General features: G+C 47.3%; 1 protein-coding gene across 2 annotated transcripts; it reads right to left on the reverse strand.

The window, feature by feature from the left end:
- Positions 1–8358: 8358 nt before the first annotated feature.
- On the reverse strand, positions 8359–14914 carry KLHL38 (kelch-like family member 38). 2 transcript variants are annotated; one of them, XM_009323340.1, is made up of 4 exons: positions 14749–14914; positions 12723–14096; positions 11180–11285; positions 8359–9196 (listed from the first exon to the last, which is right to left on the reverse strand). In XM_009323340.1, the coding sequence occupies exons 2-4, from the start codon at positions 14070–14072 to the stop codon at positions 8910–8912; spliced, it is 1743 nt and encodes a 580-aa protein (XP_009321615.1). In that variant the 5' UTR covers positions 14073–14096; positions 14749–14914; the 3' UTR covers positions 8359–8909. The 2 variants fall into 2 exon arrangements, with proteins under 2 accessions (XP_009321615.1, XP_009321614.1); XM_009323339.1 differs by having other exon boundaries at positions 12723–14198.
- Between the last annotated feature and the right edge of the window lie 4692 nt (positions 14915–19606).

A 19606-nucleotide genomic window follows, 5' to 3' on the forward strand; every position in this document is an offset into this window, starting at 1 on the left:
CTTTAGTGGATTCATTTGCAATGCCCTTGTGGGATTGGTATCATCCTTATTTTTATGATGTGGCAATGGAGACATAAAAGAAATAAAGTTTTACCCACAGACACTCAGCAAGTCCCATCCTTTCTCACTTGACTGATGATGCCACGTAACTCCACTGCTGATACACACTGGCAAACTAACTCTCGTGTCCACCATTAGTGATAACCAAGAGTAAAGTACGAAGTAAGGCAAGAAACGATGAACAGAAAGTCCCCTGTAAAGAAGGGGCTTGTTTCCCCACGGGTGCACATCCGATTTGTCCCTCCCAGTTTCCCCCATCAAATGCTCTTGCATGGGTGCCCAGGGAGTCCCACCCATGCGCCAGGCAGGGAGATCAAGGTCTGCCTCCACAGGGATGCTTTGTATTGTCCTGAACGCATAACTTAATCCTGCGAGTGGATAAAAAGCAAAGCAGTGAGGATAATGCACTCTGAGTTTCTGGCTCCTTCCTCTTGGAAGCTGGACAAACTTCCTCTCGTCTCCAAGGAGTTAAATGAGTACAGATCTCAGTATTCTCCTCCCTAGAGTTTATTATGAATTTATTAAAAAAAAAATCCAATCCCTTCAGCTATGAAAATTACCCTCATTTGTCTATAAATAGGCTTAACCTCTTAAACTGTGTCAGATGCTGCTGATTCACCAATCTGATCTAGATCTTCAGATGTTCTCTGCTCCTACAGCTCCAGGGCAAATGACTCATGTTGTTTGCAAGTGCCATATCCCACTGAGCCTGGCAGTACCACGATTCTGCTAGCAGTGTGTCTGCAGATTTCTGCTAAAACCTGGGCAGGGATTTTCTCCTGATCAAGCTGAGCTCACCAACATCCTGCAGCCACAAAGCGGTATGCTGTATTTACATGAAAATCCATGTATTTGCATTAGTCCAGCCACAAATCAGCAGAGGAGAATGTATTCTAGAATCAAACAAATATGATAAAGGCAAAACCCTATTGATGCATGTAATCCTTTCCCCAGCTGCATTTCCCTTCCCTGGTGACAGTCCTAGGAAGGTTGGTCTGCACTACCTATCACCTTATCTTTGAAGTTGCTTTGGAAATATGAAAGGGAAATGCCAAAGTATTTTCAGTCAATCTGAATGGCTTTTATAGTTTGTTCCTGGAAATCAGAGAGCCCTGAGCTGCCTGAATGTTCTCTCCTCACTCTATAAAGCATTTGTTTTTAAAAGCAGAAGGGATCCACTTTCCCACTTGTATGCCCATTCCTAGAGTTGTCCCAAACCTTCTGCTACCTTTCCTGGGGAAGGGGAAAATCTAGATGTTGAAAACCAGGGAAAAAACTCTTCTCCTAAGTATGTTTTAGGGTAATGATGCCCTTCTGGCTATAGGGCACCTGGGGACAGAAGAGGTTGGTGTTGGACAGCTAATGCCCATCTGCCACGTGTTGCCTGAGTTTCCAGGAAGCCCTGGGCCTTTGATCACATTTGTGTGCTGATCTGTGGGATGGGCTGTGGACCAGGGAGCCACAGGGAAGAGCTGATTTTCTTTTTGAGGTGTACTTCAGTTATCCAGGTTATGGCATAAGGTGTTGCTCTTGCCTTACAAATGAGCTGGATGCTTTGAAACTCCAGCTGATGATGCTCTGAGGGTCATCTGGGTCCTCTGCTCTGAATCTCTCTAAGCTCTTTGGAGTAAGGACCCGTGTATTTTGCGCTGCCATCACAAATAACGGACTCTCGGCTTGAAATCCGTGATTGACTGTGCATGTCACATTTCATGCCATTAAAAACATAAGCTCAAACTTGGAAGGGTGAACATGCTTTTGGCTTCTCTGTCATTTGTATTTCAGTCTGCAGGCACCACTTCTTTCACTGCGAGTTGCTGTTTTTCTCTTGAGAAAATTTCCAGAGCCCCCTATGCCTGGAAAAGAAACAGACTCTATTTACTGACATTTGTTCCAAGTTATAATGAGCAGAAAGACAACTCTTGTAGGCTCTAAACAGGATCTCTCAGCTAGAAGCCTTCAGGGCTTCAGCACCTCCCAAGCCCAAAGACTGCCTTCTTTTAAAAAGGTCTGAATTATCCATTAAATATCACAGTGTCTTGAAGAATGTCCATAGGACCTCTCTGCTTTCCTCCTTGGCCAAGGCTTGAGCTGTGCCCAGTTATGCTGCTGGGAGTCTTCTCCTTAGGATGCCACGGCTACCTGTGCATTGCTTGCACAAGCATGGGTTAGTTCACGCTGTGGGTGGGGGGAATTTGGGATCCTATTAATGGCTAATTCAGGTGCAAGCTCCACTGCAAGGGAGTCCCAGGGCTGAAATGTGGCCTGAAGCATGTAGAGGCACCATGGACACAGCCTGGGTGACAAGGAGCCTTTTTTCTATGCTTTTGCACAGGATGAACCCCGGGTCAACACCCTGGGGAGAAATCGTCCTCTGCCACCAGCTTTCTATCTACGAACCTCAGTGCATGGCAGAGGAGTGTCCTCCAGCAGCATCGGGGCATGCAGGTGGCAGCATGCCCTGACCCCTTGGGCTGGCTTCCCATGTCACGCTTGCTAACGGTCCTCATGCCAGAGGCAGTTTTCTTGACAGGGGCCATATTCTGCAGCAGTCAGGCTGTCTCTAAGAGTAAGAGCCCTACCCAGGGAACAGATAAACAGAACAATGTTTGAGCCTCTGGTACTCTTTAATGTAATTTTCAGGGAAATATATGTGTCATAACAACATAAAGCAGGCATAGTTCCTTTGCTTTCAATCTGCCTGGTGCCAGGGTCCACGTCATTTCAGCATCAAAACAGATCCAGCAAGTCCATGGCAACTTTGCTCTCCCAAGAACTGCCTCTTTTGCCCCCTTGGTTTGTACTTGTCTCTCGTCTTCCAGCAGCCTTCCTCACCCTTGTCAGGGGATGTCACGTACTGTTATGGTTAACATCTAATTTTCACTGGAAGCCCTTGGGAATTGGGCCCTTATCTCCACATACCATGCACATCAAAACGGTTAATCAACCCTATTAATTCCAGGGCTTGCTGCTGATCTGGATAAAACACTGCAGTTTCCCAGCAGTGTAGCTTCACGTTGCAGCACCCTCCTTGCAGTTTGCTCTCTGCTCCTTGGGGCTGGACACGTTCCCCTGCAGTCCCCCGGCTCTCACAGAGAGGTGTCAAGGCTCTGCTCTAAGGCTCAGAACGGTTTTGGCTGATTTGCCAGACCAGGAGCATCCCATCAGCTTGAAAATTTGGACTTGAGAGTCCTTGATGTCACTTCCCAGTGCTCTGGACAGTCGTTGCCACCTCCAAACGTGGGTGCAGGGCACCTGCAGAGCACATCTGCCCAGTTGTTTGGCCTGAGAAGGTGTCTGAGAGCAGGGAGAAAACTCAGTGACATGTCAAGACCAGGGCAAAACTCAGGGGATGTCATTGCAGCTGTGGCACTGGGGGACCTGAGGAAGGGGACATGCCTTTGCCCTTGTCCCAGCATGCCTGCTTTAGGGAGGGGTGGTGAGACATGACTTATGCATCAGAAGACACATCCTGATCAAGAAACAAACTTCAGAGGACTAGACATGGGAGGTTTAGATGCAGGAGGATGGTTTATAGACATCTTCCTGACCAGATGAAGTGGACCAGATTCTGCCACCTTTTCCCACCTCCACCAGTATTTTACCCCATGGCTCACCCCCAGCCTAAAGCCAAATGTCTCCAACAGCCGTGAGGACATCTTGTGTTTAAAGCAGCCACGAGGCATCCACCTAATGGCCCGGGGCTGCTCGAGATGTGCTGCTCCTTGCTTTTCTCGGAAAGGGTTCTTGCAACATGAAAGAAGTGCAGGCAAACAAAGAGCCCCAGGGAGAGAAGTGACAACTGGCAGCTGGAGCTGGCGGGTGACTTGCCGAGTGACAGAGCAGTTGGGATCCTCGCTACTCTGCTACTATTTTGGAAACTTCAATAAACAGAAGAGGCCAGATCAATCTCTCAGTGCTCCAGCACAAACGCTGAGGAGCCCTGTTGACTTCGATGGCAACGGCAGCCTGAGACACCAGTTTCTCCATACGCACTGTGCTTCGTTTGGACCCCGAGCAAACTCATCAGAAATAGCCACTGAAAACATTATTAGCAGTCCACTAATTAGCAGGTCTCAGCTCCTCTGTTGGTGCAAGCTTGCACCAAGGAATTCACGCTCATTTGTGCAATGGAGAATATGACTGTTTAACTTCTGTGTGGGAGCTTTCAAGCAGCTGGAAAAAAAGTATGGATGTTTATATTTTTAAAAAGGGATTGTTTTTGCCGCTGTCAATTATTAATGGCTCTCAGGTCAGGCTAAGGAACAATGCCAGGGATAAATTACCCTGTATGCTATTCATATATGCTCTCCCCAATTGTTTCCTTCTGAACTAGAGGATTCACCTCGCAGTGAACTCCTTGGCGTTTGGAAGGAAAGGACTGATGAAGCAATGAACTCAGAGTGCCCGTTTATTTATGCATCGACATCTTTCCTACTTTGTCAGGTGTGTTTAATCAAAAAGAAGCAGGAAATGCATTATAATTATAAACATATTACTGCGCAAGAAAAAGGCTGCCCTTGGAAAGGATTGTATTGTTTGATAAACGGTTACAGTGAAAAAACACAGGCTTAACCTAGGAAGCTCTTTGCTGAGATCAAAGCAAAGCTGCCCGCCATCACAGGCTGCCTGTGCAGCAGGATTCAGCTCTGAGTTTGCAGCAAGGGAAGTGGAAGAAAGTGAAAAAGAAAATGCAATCATCTCCTCCCTTCCTTTTTTTTTTTTTTGCCTGAAACTTTTCCCCTAGTATAAAAAATGACTCAAACATTAAACATTTGCTGTTAAAATTAATAGAATTAGTGATGAACCCAGCTGAGAACACAATAATTAGGGCCTGGTCCAAAGCCCCTTGCTAAAGCCCGTGGAGAGACTTATTGTTTTCAATGGGATCTGGCTTGGGATCCTGGTGAGCCAAAGCAAAGATGGAGTTACGGCATAACCCTGGGAGATCCTGGATATCTTGCAGTCTTTCCATGTGACCTTGCCCAAACTTGCAAGCATTCCTTAATCCCGAGCACAGCCAAACCCAAGTCAGTAATCTGCTGCTGCTGCGAAAAGCAAAAGTCCTTCTGGGCTGTGAGACCAGGAGTGCTGTAGGTAAGACGCAGAAGGGGTTTATTGCCCTTCTCAGCACTGTGAGGCTGAGCCATGGCTCTGCACTTAAATAAAAAATAAACTACAGACGAACTGGAAATTGTCCAGAGGAGAGCAACAAAAATGATCAGAGGTCTAGAAAACATGACTTATGATGAAAGATTGAAAGGGCTGGGTTTGTTTAGTCTACAGAATTTGAAACATACTAATAAACTTTAAAGATGTAAAAAAATATATGGTATCAAAAAGGGTAATCGATTGCCCTTTATCTCTGTGGGAACGGCAGAAGGTACAGCAAAGAAGACTTAGGATAGATACTATTGAAAACTCAAGTACGTTACTTAGGGAGGGAGCAGAGTGTCTTTCATGGGAGATTTTCAATGTGTTGGACAAGTACCTGCCCTGAAGCACTGGGTAACTCACTGCCCCACGGAGCAGGCTGCTTTCAGCCGTGCGGTCCTATGGTTTCCATGATATGGTGACTGTTTTGGGACACCCAGGAATGAGACCTTGGAGGTGATGAGCCTTCACAGCACTCCCTGGCTTGAAAAAAAGCGGCAGGTGCTCAGCCCTTCTAAAAGTTGACCCCCAAATCAACGACACTTTCTTAAAACCCTCTTTTCCTTGGCTTCCATGGTTATTAAATAAAGAACAACAAATTCCCATCTCTTCATGGGGCCATCATTGTATTTGTGAAGTACCCTGCTGCTCTTCCATGGGGGATTCCCATCTAAGCCAGCGCTCAAATGCTCAAATATTAGGATGATGAGACCTCTGGAAAAGCCTGTGGTGACTCAGAAAATATTCCAGGTAGCGGTGGCCTTGCAGATCCCGCTCAGGAAAGTCCCCTCCTGACACTGGAGAAATGGGTATCACAATTGCAAAGCACTCAGGACGGTCGTAGGTATTACTCTATGTGCGCCAGGTGGTGGCCAGCACCTGATTAGAAAGGCAGCATCCCTTCACCCCATAGCGTCTGCCCCGGGGCTGCATATCCCCTGCCATGAAGCTGTGTGTGCTGCTGCCTCCCTGTGACTAAGCGGCTCTGCCGTCCCTCGTCTGCCTCTGTAGGGCTCAATACTGTTCTCTGGTTTCAACCCTTTTTGCAAAGGGCCCCAAATGCTTTGGTCAGAGTTTGCGTCAAAGCCAATTGACCACAAGACAGAAGTCTATCAGAAACCAGGCTTTGTATTTACTGCCCAGCAAACCCAAATTCCTTGAATTATGGGCATGAGGTGAGGAGTTTGTGAAGGGAAGGAGCACAGGTTTGCAGCCAGAGCAGAGCTGGCCATAGCCCTTGGCATCTCCAAGGACTTGGGGGTGACGTGAGGGCTCCCCGAGGGCCGGGGTAAGGATGCTGTGCTCAACGCTGCTGCGACTGTGCCTCTTCTTTGCAATTCCCATTTCCTGCCCAGCTACGGCTGTGCAGGGTACTATTTGGTCCCTGCATGAATGCTGAGAAAATCGCTAGTTATATGATACGGGAATTTAAAAAATCTGTTTGCTTCCAAGTGTAAATCAATGACTGTGGCAATGGTTTGCAAACATGGGGTTATGGCCTCAAGTCAGCTTTTTTTCCTTGGATCTGGGTACAGTCACGAGCCTGGCAGGAATCCGTGTCAGCTAAAATGCATGGCAGCAACTGATGTCTCCTGGAGTTTTGGAGCTGAGTGGGGTCACAACAGGAAGGAGTTTGGGAAGGCAGCACTGCGGTGTTCGGAATAAACATCTCCCCGGGGCAGACTTTCCATAATTGGCCATGGCAAGGCTTCTTTCTCCAGAGAGCTGGAGCTGGCCTGTGAGGAATCAGAATGAATCACTGCTCCGGTCCAATTTGGCAAGTGCTGTGATTTAGCCTTGCTTTGCATGGGGAAGAGATGATGATATAGACTGAAAGACAGAGGAGAAACGTAGCCAAAGGCTTCTGAGCTGGGAGATGACTTTGGGTTCCCACTCATTTTTTGCAGGTTTACTCAGATCCTTAGAAGGAAACCCTGGCAAAAAACGCTGGTACAAAAACAATTCCCTTTATCAACAACGCAGAGAGAACAATGGGGACTCCTGAACACAAAGCTCATACAAACAATAATAACCATTTTATTTCGCATTGTTAAAACAGCAGTTGATACGCAATTCTTCCTTCCAGCCCCCCACTTCGTTAACTGTTTCTGTCGCCCTTCTGCTCCCAGATACAGATTTATGGGAGGGGATCTTAGCAGTTGGAGTTGGTGTCCTGCAACGTGGTGGTGACCACGTGGCTGTGCAGCCTTCTGTGAAGAGGAGGGTTGAGCGTGGTTTCCTCATGCCACCCTGTACCCTTGGAAAAGTCCCACCTTCTTTCAAATATGAGGAAAAAGGGGTGTTGTTTCTGCCATCCTTTCTCTGGATGGTCATAAGTGCTATCTTTAAAGCTCCTTGCTATCTCAGCAATCTTACCAAGCCTGATGACCTCACAGCAGTTCACAGCCTGTTCAGTATCTGATGATTAATCCCCTCCCTTTAAAAGTATGCACTTAGTGGCAGAACCCCACAAAAATATTGGTGGAGCCAGAGCTGCTTTGCCAAGTGGCAGACTTAGACTTGCTCTTCTTGGAAAGCTGGTTTCCTGTCACTGGCTTTCTCTCATTGCTGTTTTCCAGTGGTTTGGAGAGAGGAGAAAGGGAAAAAAAAAAAGTTCCTCCCAAATACCTCTTCTTTTTTACATCCCCTTTCCTCCATGTGTCCTCTCTGCTATTCCAGATTTCAGGAATTCCATCAGCCAAAGGGCTTCCTAACTAATCCCACTGCTATCCCTGATGCAAAAGGTGAAGCAAGCTCCCTGCAAAACAAGATCCCTCAAAAAAGAAGATGCAGACAATCTTCATTTCTATCCCACCTTCTGCTCCTTCGGAAAGCAGACATATGGAACAAAAATCTTCCCTGCACTGTGAAAGAGCGGTAGCTCAGTAAAGTCAAATCTGCATCTTGGCGCAATGTAGATCCCTCGAAAAAGAAGATGCAGACAATCTTCATTTCCATCCCACCTTCTCCTGCTCCTTCGGAAAGCAGACATATGGAACAAAAATCTTCCCTGCACTGTGAAAGAGCGGTAGCTCAGTAAAGTCAAATCTGCATCTTGGCGCAATGTGAGAGTTCAGATCAAAGCATCAGCCTTTTGCTAATTTCTAATTTGATGTCAGGAACATTAAAATTTTATTTCTTATGAGATGACTACCATAGCTAACGCAGGTAGCTGCTGCTGGGCTGGCTACAAGACTAGAGCTTGGGGCTTCCTATTCTAAACACTGCCACCACTCGAAATGGAAAGCTTTGTCAGCACCGAGCAGCAAAGGGCCGCGGCACGCAGCTGAGTTTGCATGTTAACAAATGCAGGTTACCCAGATCTTACTTTCCCTGGAGATACCAGCATTCCTATTCACCTTTCATTTTAAAGTCTGTACAAGGCCAAATCCTGCAGCACGTTCTTACTCAGTATCTTTTTCCTGTTTTCAGCTGAGACTCTGGTCTGACTCTGCTGAGTCCTCTGGGTTGGACTTAGCAGCACCATATGCAATACTGGTCAGGCAAATACGGCATGAGCGCAAAGCTCATGACCTTTCTGGCAGACCATTTGGGGAATGACTAACACCGCTGGTGCCTTCAAGGTCAGGAGTTTGTGGGACCCCATGAGGATTCCCCATGTGCTCTCTGCAGTGCAAGGTGGGTCCTTTCTGGGAAGGAAAGCACAAAATGTCCTGGGAAGTACCAAAGGTCGTTTAGAGAAGGTTAGAACAGGGGACGCACTGGAGTGTAAGGCACCCATGGTCAAAGAGTTTGTGTGGCATTTTTCCCTTTGGTGTCCATGTGTCAGTCTCTGGGTCATAGCAGTCCAAGGAATCCAAGTCCTCAATGACATTGTCCGCGGTGAGACATCGTCCTCCTGTGACATACAGCTTGTTCTTGATGACAGTGGCACCATGATGCATTCGTCTGTCCTTCATGTCTGCACATTTAACAAACTTGTTGCCTTTTGTATCATAAGCAATTATTCTCCGGGTGTACCCTAAATGCAAAGCCAGAGGTGGAAGAGACAGATGGGAATTAGAGCTTATGGCCAGCAGAAGGAGTGATAATGTATTTCCTGCTAGTCTTCAATAAAACCTATTATACTGGTACATAATTTGGCAGAATTAAGATATCTAAGCTGGGAAGTGATGATGTGTCACAAGAATGCCTGTCTGTCTATCTTCCCTTCCTGTTTGTCCTCATCCTGTCTCATAGCACCTTGGCAGCCAAGGCTCAACGAGCACCATAAAACCCATCAGATCAGGCAAGCAACCTGTCACAGTTGGACCTTGCAGTTTTCTGCATGTGCCTTCAAATGTCCCAAAGTATTTCTTTTCATCCAACAGAATCCTAGAGCTTCACTCGGAAATACAGAAACCAATGGCACGTGGGAAGGGAGCAACAGTGCCTTGTTGGGTTGGAGTCATAGTTGTCTACTGAATGGAGCTGGGTACGCAACAGCACAGTGCCATCAGTGTTCTCTCCACTCCCAAAGCCCTTGGCACCGTGTCTGTGCTGGTCACCATGCCAGTGACCCAATGAACAGCTCTTCCACTGAGGGGTGATGTAACCCCGCATCTGCTGAGAGGTAAGGGCTGGTGCCAGGGCCATTGCCCTGAAGCAATGGAGGTGTGAAAGCTTGGTACCCAGCAGTACCTTGCCCATGTATTCCTGTAGATAATCAAGAGTGCCCATGGCAAACAAACTGCTTTGGGCCATGTTTTGCACACCTTGAAGCCACTTTCCCTAGCAAAAATCAAGGCCTGTCTTTCTTAGGCCAACCCACTCCCCTTTGTTATGACGTGACCAGTCATGTGAAGAGGACCTGAAATATGATGAAAGCTATTTTTAAGAGAAAACATTATTTTTGTGGGTTTTACTGTTGTTGATAAATTAAGAGTGTTTGGCCAATGTTCTGGCATGGAAGCTGGTAAATAAAACCTGACCATGGTGAATCTCTTTACTTTCAAGCAAAATGAAAGATGTTTAAAATTAACATGAATTTCTGTTGCTTTTGTTAGATAAATAAAAAATAAATTGAGAACTTAAGCTCAGCAGCAGCAGACTTGGGTCAATACAGGCCCTTCAGATTAATGCATTTGAAGATAAGAAAGTTGAAAATACTGTATTTTGGGCGCTGTGGTCTGAGGTCAGGGTAATCTGCCACACTGGAGCCTGATAGTCTTGGACCTTTTGACTCAGGCCTCCCCTGTTCTCACTGCAAAGGGTAGCAGTGGCCTCCTGCTGAGAGATGACACCATGTCTGAGTCCTGTGTGATTTGGGTTCAGTCCTCTGCTCTGCTAAAGCTCCCCTATGTCTCATTTTCCCTTAAATAATCTAACACATACTTCTTCGTGCCAGCCTGTGATCAGGGGAGTTGCATTAAGGACTGTAGAGTGCCAAACTACCAATGACGTGATCCATCAAAGTGCCACGGGCAGAGGCTGATCCTCAGGTTGAAAAAGACACTGAGAAGTTTCCCCTCTCCGAGTGTTTCACGCCCCTCTCAGGACATTTCACAGTTACCCCCAGGAGGCAGCTAGAGGACCGATCGATCCCTCATAGCCCTGTAGCCCACCCATCCCAACAAGCTGCCCATGGCCTTGTGGTAACCATGCTCTCCACCCTTCCAAGAAGAGCAGTCAGGGAGGGCCAGGCTGTGAGTCAGCAGGGGAGGAGCAGGACCCCCATGCCCTTGGCTTCCTCCCTTCTTCTGCAGAGCGGTAACTTGCATTGGCTTTTCCCCAGTTTCCTCCCACCCAGGTCCTGCTGCTTGGAGTAAGAAGGTGCCTCGTGGAGAACTTGTCCCCAATTCCATGGCCATGAGACCCCATGAAAGATGTGTATGGAAGGTGGACACACTCCTTTCCTTCCCAAGCTACATGTGCTTTTTGAGGGAGAACCCCAAGCAGGAAGGCTGCAAAATCCCACAGGAGCTGGCAGGGAGAGGTGGGAGGGAGCGTGAAACAGAGCCCTTACCACCTACGATGATAATCTGGTCTCCAATCATGACAGCTGGTGCACAGACATTCTTCACCACTCTGGTCTCCATCCGAAACCACGTATTCCTGGAGACATGGTAAACCTGACAAATAAATAAAAGATACACACGCAGCTGTTTATGTTGCATTTTAACTGGCAATTGTAATTACAGAGGAACTTATGTTTTTTATTTTGTCCTAATGAATACAATCCTCTGGCTTGAACTGCTGGAAATCTGAGAATTTACCCACTTTTTTTCCTAATATGTCCCCTTGGAAACCGTTCTAGTTCTCCAGGCTTGTCTGCTCAGGAGATGCTAGCACATGCACTAGGGCAGAGTGTATCTGTCATATGCAAGCTTCTTGGCTGTAAATCTTTGCATGGCCATTAAATCACTGTAACTCCTGGATAATGCTCTCCCAAAGTGCAAGCCATTTAATTTCATTTTCCAGTTATTCCGTGTATTCCTGCCTTAGCCTTAGCAATTTCCTGGGCAAACAAACCTCAACTTCACCTAGCTCTGCTGGCAGCCACTGTGTTTGCCCAGCTGCTATATTCGTGCTGGTGGCTGGTATGCACTCAGATTGGCAAAGGGACTTGTTGATGGGACTTAGAGTAGTACCTAAGTCATCAATTTATGTGAGAAAAAGAGCTGTTGCCAGATGATGATCATTCAGTCACCTGTATCTGGGCGATGCAAACTTTATGTCACGTCATCCGCTTCTTAATATAGCAAATATCTCCAGGACATCTCCCCACTAACTGATAAATATATTTCCTTCCTCCTGATAATCAAGTAGCATTATCCCTGTAAAGAAGTATTGTTCATGTGCTGGCTGCCATCTTAGCCTTTAATGATCCTTCTTAGTTAAAACACCCAAACCAGTGAAAAACACTCATGGGGAAAGTAACACTACAATGTTGCTAAAGCATCAAATCAGATAAGAAAGGATTTCATGTATTTTTTCCTCCTAATAGAGTGTAACCGCTGAAAACAGGCAGAGAGCCAGCAACATGTGGCAGGAGCCACATTTTTAACACAACTGTTTATATGAAATAACTGTCAGTTTAAGTCCTGGCCCTTTGATGAGTGAGAATCTAATCACTCTAATGATTGCGAATCTTTGATTTTGCTGTGGGTGAGCAGGTGCGCCGCTGAGACCCCAGCTCGGCTGCCAAGTGGAAAGCGCTGATTTCGGTGAGATTGGCTACAGGCATGAAGCCAGGCAGGGGGGGTCGGCCGCTGCCTGCCCTAGCATCACCTGCAGCAGCCCTGGCCCCAGTGCCTACCAGTGGCAGAGCTGACTGACACCCAAAGAAGTACCTCGGGGCTTGTGCCTGAAAAACATTCAAAGGGGAAAATGAAAGAGTTGCAATGCTCCTTGCAGACAAGACTTCCCTGAAGCCACGTGTCAACTCATCCTGCCTCTTGCTGCAACTCACAATAAAGTTTTTTGGGGGGTTTGATTTCCTCACGAGGGTGATGAACTGCTGAATACCTTAGATGAAACTGCCTATGACAAGCAGGACTGACCATTACCTGGATCAGCCGGACAGGGTTTTGCATAATGTCTTCTCCCCCAAAGAGGTAGACCCTCTGATCTTTGGCAGCAACAGCAGGGTGAAGGACAGCAACAGGCATGTTTGCCATGCTCTCACAGGTGTTGTAGATGCTATCATATCTTTCCACAGAATTCAGGATTTCCTGGTTTTCACCAATTCCACCGAATGATAAAATATAATTTTTATATGCCAAGCTTCTGTGGGAGTAACGTGGAACTAACATGTGCTCAGCCAACCTCCACTGATTGAGTTTGAGGGAGTAAATGTAAATATTATCGCTGACCGGGCTTTTCATATTGCTAACAGGCATCCCTCCGAGCACATAAATATTGCTGTGTAGGCTCACTGCAGAGGCTTTGTACAGGCGCACGGGAAGTTTGGCCAGGCTTAGCCATTGGTTTGTCTTGTCATCATAGAGCAGGACATCCCTCGTGGTCTGCTGGCTGTCCTTCCTGCCACCAATGATGATGAGGAACTCTTGGCTGGAGTACCTGCGAGGAACATGCAGCATGGGCTTGATGTCAGGCGCGTCGGTGCTGTACAAGGAAAACATATGTCTCCGGGCTGACTCAAGGATGCTCCTGCAAGTGGGTGAGGACTGAACGAGGGAGTCATTGGCAATGAAGTGGAAGAGGAAAGTTGGATGGACGTACTGAAGCCGGACCTTCTTGAACAACTCTTGGATGTAGCCTTGTCTTGCCTGGAGGTCATGCCTGATCCAGACCATCAGTGTCTCAAAGACCTGCTCCTCCTCCCCGCAGAGCTCATCATCCCCAAGGTAATCAATGAGCTCCAAGGGACAAAGGTCCTTCAAGTCCTCAGAAGAGGCCACCTCAGGAAAGCATTTCAAAGCCATAGCCTTGGCTTTCTTACTCAGGTTTTGGCAGTTCAAGACTTTTGCCAGTCTGATCATGCTCAGACAGTTGTCAGGAGTCAGCTTGTCTTGGAGGTAGGCAGAGCAGGCCTCAAACAGCTTAGTGTACTGCAGCATGGAGGCCGTCTCCAAGAGGCACAGGACATTCTCAGTGGATATAAGAATCTCCCCTGTGTAAACGTAAAGGATAATCTGATCCAAAACCTCAGCATCGATGCCCTTCAGGATGACTTTAGCCTGGCGACTCTCTCTGAAGTCATTACAGAACATCGCCTTGAAGTACGGACTGCTGGAAGCCAGCACGTTTCGGTGGCAGGGGATTTCGAAGCCCCCAGAGCAGAGGGTAACATCAGTCAGCATCCCGCTCTGCCGCAGAGCATTCAGCTGCCTCAGCAGTTCAGAGGAGAAGTCCTGGTCTTTGAAGAGAAACTCCTCAGTGGATCCCTCCTCCATAGCAAAATAGGAGAGAGATGAATTCTGGACTTGGCAGAAAAAACCAAATTCTTAGCAGCTTTTATTGAAATATCCAGCTCCAAGGGAACAAATCGGGACTTTGATGTTGCTCTAAATATCCATTCACTGTTATGCATAAAAATGGAACATGGGTTAAGCACAGTGGGAAAATAATAAAGAAGCTAAAAGGTCGCTAAGACCCTTTAAAATTTTCATAAAGTTATCAGATAAGTTGCAGCTCTGAGGTCAGCACTGCCTGTGTCCCTGGCAAGAAGCAAAAGCACTGAAGTTATCTCACTGATTTGGGATGAAAGCTGGACAGCTGAAGCAATTGGTTTGTTCGTTTTAATCACGTTGAATAAATGTGCTTAGACATTTATTCACTATTTTAAAGTATTAGCAATTTAGTAGCTTGCGCCTCTTTCCCCTAGAGTTAGTCACTCCCAAAGAATGTAAATCTGGCAGAGCTGAACTCTGCAGCAGGGCAAACGAAACCCTAGAGACTGGGAATCTGCATTAAAACGGTTATTTATTAACTCTGCTTAGCTGTGGGGTTTTTTATGTTAATCAGACACACAATGACTAAATTAAGTGCCAGGCAGAACAGTATGATGAGTATCTATTGTCATGGCTAACTGCTCAACCTGCAGTGAAACGGTAGGGTAGAAACGTTTACCTTCTGTTGTCCTTCACTGCATTCACTTACTCTCTGTCGTTTATTCTCTGCTGAGATTTTCCATAGCTAGAGCCTGGATAAAAACCTATAAACCCACAGGACGTTTCTTTCAGTAGGTAAGTGATTCATAGAGGGTGATTGCTGGATGTGTTTATTCTGAAGTCACTTTTGCCGCTTTCAGGAGCTGTGCGCAGGAGCGGCGAGGCGGTGGGGCATTGTATACATTCCAGTGCTAAGAATAGGCGCACACGGGCTTCTCGCTGTTATCACATGTGACGCCGCCGTTGCCTTTTGCAATGACCTGGCCGGTACTGAGCATGCCCCAGTGGTGTTTTTCTGGCAAATGTTTGCACATAATAAATAGACACGGAGAGGAAAGTTCACTTATAAAAGTCCTGGCTGTCCATTTGGAAACAGCGGCAGAACCCTGTCCTAAAGTGCCTGGGAACTCTAGAAGCCCGTAAACAGTCTGCAGCGCCTCGTGCTAGGTAATGCGCTGTCACTGTAGTTTCATGGAGAAAGAGGGAGAGAGAAGGGCTTCCAGGGACCCCAGTGGGACGGACTGTGACTCCACCTTATGGAGAGATCTGGGGAGTGTTGCCCCATTGCAGTCTGGTGGGAGATGCTGATGCATCGGGACCCCTGCGCCCAGGCCTGCCCCAAGGTGGGCAGGGAGAGCCCAGCTACCTCTGCCGAGTAGCTACTGAAGTTCACTCTTGGAGCAGTTTATCTTTATGATGCTGCTTGATATTTCATATAGAAAATATCAGGTCGTGGCCTTTTGTGTAAGGACCTCAGCTCTCTGAAACCCTTAGCAAAGAACTTCTCAAGCAGGTGGCTTGAGGAAACTCAGTGTTACGGGTGGGAGGACTGGAGTGGGTTGCTGAAGTGAGTGCAGCAAGCTGGAAACCAGGGTCCCAGGGTGGCAGGTCCCAGGGTGGCACTTAGCTCTCTAGGGCAGACACCTTGATGGGGTCCCTAACTGCAGACGCCTGCACATGAACAAGGTGTCTGAGCTCCTTTTGCAGCCAGTGAGGTCTAGTCAATACAACCAAGTCTGCCAAGTTATTCAGGTCACCAGTAAGTACCACCTATATTTGGGCAGGTGAACAGTCTTCCAGGCACTGCTAGGTCTCCATAGGTGCTCAGCTGTCTCAATCACATGTAGGTGTACATTTTTAATACTCCCATGTAGGTATCTGTGATGACGAGCCTAAATCCATCCCCAGGGCTGGGATCAAATGCCTCGTGCCGGCGGAGGATCCTCCACAACCCCCGCTGGCCCCCGGCCGGGGTTTCCAGCAGGTCCAGTGTGATGTGTCCCAGCTCTGTGCCAATTTCCTGGGTGTTTCAAGAAAAATGACATTGGCTGCCCATGCCTGGGTAACAGGATTGGATCCCTCATCTGTGCTGAAATTCCTCCCTTTGTTCTGGGATGGGATTGAATCCAAAATGTTGTTTCTAAGCATCACTACCACAGGGAAACACAAGGTTAAAGCAAAACTCATACTTTCAAAGCCAAAGCTCACGGGTGAGTCATGTCTGCGTCTAGTCACAGCGAGGCAGATGAGTGAAAATCATTGGGAGTCACAGTGCCCTTATGTCAACTCCCGTGCCGTGCTGGTGTTTGCAGTCCTCCATATGTTCCTGCCCCCATGTCCACGGCCCAGCAGACTGCAGGGATGGGGGCAGCCTGTTCCTCTAAAAACAGCAGCTTTGCATCATGGGTCGTGCCGTACGTGACCTTTCCCAGAGACTTTTCAATGCAGCAGAATAGCATGGTGAAATGCCTGAAGGCTAGACAAAACCCTGAAGGCCCAGACCCATGTTAAAGACAGGGTGGAGTTCGGCTGGCATAGCTTTTTGGAGGCTGTGGCATCTTCCCTTTCCACACAATCTGCGTGTGTGTGTGCACACGCGTGTGTGAACGGCTCGGTGAAGTGAGGGAGGGGAAAGGCAGGAGCCACTGGACTTGACTCCTGCAGGTGAGTCATTTTGAGGGTAAACATGGCAATGTGCAGCCTTTTTCCTCTCCTTGAGTAAAAAGGATGATGTTGGGGCACTGGGGAAAATGCGCCCTCCCCTCCCTCCTCCCCGCTGCCGCTGCCTCACCAGCTGGCCATGATCTTGCTATAAATATTTAGAGTGGCATTAAAAACCCAAAGGAGAATTTCTCTCTCCTTGTCCAGAGAACGTTAGCTACCCAAACAAAACACCCTCTCTCTTTCCTTCTTGCTCTGTATGTATATGCTCTTGTTGCGGTCCATTTTGATGATTGATTTAGCTTTATATCTCTGTTCTGGCTCTAACTCTTTACTGCCTATTTAGTTCTGCCTCTTCCTGGCAGTGGCTGTGGATTATTTTTTTAACCCTTAAAGAAATGATGCTATCTGACTTCACTAATGACACTGTTTTATGGGATCAGGGAAGGGTAGGTGGGATGTTCTTCTGCTTTAGATACTGATAAACGTGGCATTTATTTAGAAGATCCCAGGCTCGAGAGCTTTGCACAGTTATGCAAACTCCTTCGAACGAAGAGTACAGCGTGTGCTGTTTAAACAGCTTATTGCTCTTTGGGGGGGGATGCTGCTCCCTGCTGAGCCCCTGCACAGGTCCCTGCCAATTTGGGGCCAAGGCTCCTGAGCAATGAAGCTCCTGCTGCCTGCTTTATAACTCTCTCTTCTTTCTTTCCCAGAGATTACGGTTTCAGACACAACTCGAACCAAGTGGGCACATCAGCACTGCTTAGTTAGGATTTCCTTTATAAATATACTAGAAATAATTTTTCATGGCATATCCTAGAACAGTATGTCCTATAAGACCCCTACTGCTGCAGCATGACCCCCGGTGAGAAGGAAGAGCAGTTTCTTTTGTGGGACAGTGTAACTTGTCTGAGAAAGTCTGTTTTTAAATGAGTTCTTGAGGCAGGTTTCCTAGGTTGGCATGCTATTGACTGAACCAGGTCCGAGTGGTCTTTTTTGGGAGGACAGGATACTGCATTAACCACGGGAGTGGGATGTTGCACGGGTAACAGGCGGGTCTGAGCACCATGTGCAAGTGGGAAAGTGGGCTCGTTCGCAGGTTACGTGACCCAGCAGCGCTGTGGGATGCGATGCTGCAGGTCCCCCATAGCCCTTGAGGGAGGCTAGAGCCACTGGGGGCTGCTAAAAACAGCGATCCTCTGCAACCGCTGCTGTATGAACTCCATCAATGGCCAGTTTGTAAAAAATGGAAATGTCTACCAAAGAACAATCACTTTGCTGCAATGCTGTATACTCACCCTGCTCCTTCTGGTCTCTCTCCTTAAGTGTTTGGGATTGCTCACTTCTGGAATTAGGATGGTTGAACCTTTGATCTGACCCACAGCAGCTCTTCTTATGTTTTAATGTAATGGGATGATGAAAGGTCTATTATCATGCACTAAGCAACAGAGTGGAAAAAAGCCGTAATCTAATCGGCCAGCAGACAGGTGCATAGAGAAGATTGGTGATGTCAGACAACTTCTAAAACTCATACACTGATCCTATTACAATTCAGGTGAAAATGAACAAATATGGATAAGGAAAAAGGACTGTTCAAGGCAGAGACTTCACTGAGCTTATTCAGTGTTACGTGCGTTGCCTCGATATCTACCAGCCCCCACAATTATCAACTGCCTGATCATCCCTTTCCCCAAATTTGCAGTCTAAATAGACAGGGGAACAAAAAAAATATTCCTTATTATGGTCTTTATAAAGCTGGGAGAGGGAACAAAACCCAGGATTAACATTCCTCATTGTAAAAAGGGACAATTACAGGGATCAGAATTGATCAGATGCCACAAGTTGGAGAGATGGGAAGATGCCCCAAGCAGCAGTGGTGGCTGGCTGAGGTGACAGCCTTCAGCCCAGGATGGGAGAGCAGCCAGCACCGCCTGGGATGCTGCCTGCTCTGGCAGTGTGGAGCTTGGTTGGTGGGCCCTGACCAGGGTAAGATGCGCACCTCACACCATTTCGTGTATGATAAACTGGAGGGGAGAGGAATACGGGAGCAGAAAGGAAGACAAATGTGTTGGGGAACTATTAGATTTATGTATTGCATGTTTACACATGCATGTAAACGTATATAATGAATATGTGCATTGAAAGAGCAAAGATATGTCTATACTAGCAAATTACTCTCAAGAGATAGCATGCATAGGGACCTTCCTACTCAACACATATGTCTGTATCTCACCCAGCTGATAACACCACCAGGAGAACTAACTCCACTTGTGATGTCTGAGTCAGACCTGTGAAGGAGATGTTTCCCCACACCCAGCACCTGGTTTTGGACTCATCCTGATACTCCCCACTGAAGCAGCCTCCCCGAGTCCTGTTCATGCTCAGCCGGAGCCCAGTGTGGATTTACTATCTGCTTCACTGGATTGGGAAAACAGCCCTTTGACCCTGTCCTCTAGCTCCCTGGTTGACATCTCAGGTTCACTGAAGACAATGAAACTCCCCAAGCTGGCAAGTAGTGGAGAAGACATTGAAAAGTAAACAGAATCCAGTGTGAATATGGGGAATTGATGGACAATCATATGTGACAATAAGATGAAGTCCTTCGTGTTACTTCAGGCAACAGAAATACAATGACTATTCCACATGGCACTGCCAGGTATGGTCTCCTGCTCACAAACTACCTAATTCTCCTAGAGTCATGGGAAGATCGGGTTGGGGAGCCCCTGGGAGCTCACCTAGTGCAACCTCCTCCTCACAGCAGGGCTAACCTCAGAGTTAGATCAGGTTGCTCAGGGACTTGTCCAGTTGAATTTTTGAAATCTTGAAAGATGGAGATTTCACAGCCTCTCTGGACAACCTGCTCCAGTCCTGAACCG

This window comes from Pygoscelis adeliae, unplaced genomic scaffold (genome assembly GCF_000699105.1).
Source record: "Pygoscelis adeliae isolate BGI_AS28 unplaced genomic scaffold, ASM69910v1 Scaffold103, whole genome shotgun sequence".
NCBI lineage: Eukaryota > Metazoa > Chordata > Aves > Sphenisciformes > Spheniscidae > Pygoscelis > Pygoscelis adeliae.

What these genes read in the sequence shown, in the direction of transcription:
- KLHL38 (XM_009323340.1), bottom strand. Translation starts at nt 14,072, where the DNA reads ATGGAGGAGGGATCCACTGAGGAGTTTCTCTTCAAAGACCAGGACTTC. An exon ending in ACCCTGTCCGGCTGATCCAG is followed by an intron (nt 11,286 to 12,722) that starts GTAATGGTCAGT and finishes TTTATTTGTCAG; the next exon opens with GTTTACCATGTCTCCAGGAA. An exon ending in CCAGATTATCATCGTAGGTG is followed by an intron (nt 9,197 to 11,179) that starts GTAAGGGCTCTG and finishes CTTTGCATTTAG; the next exon opens with GGTACACCCGGAGAATAATT.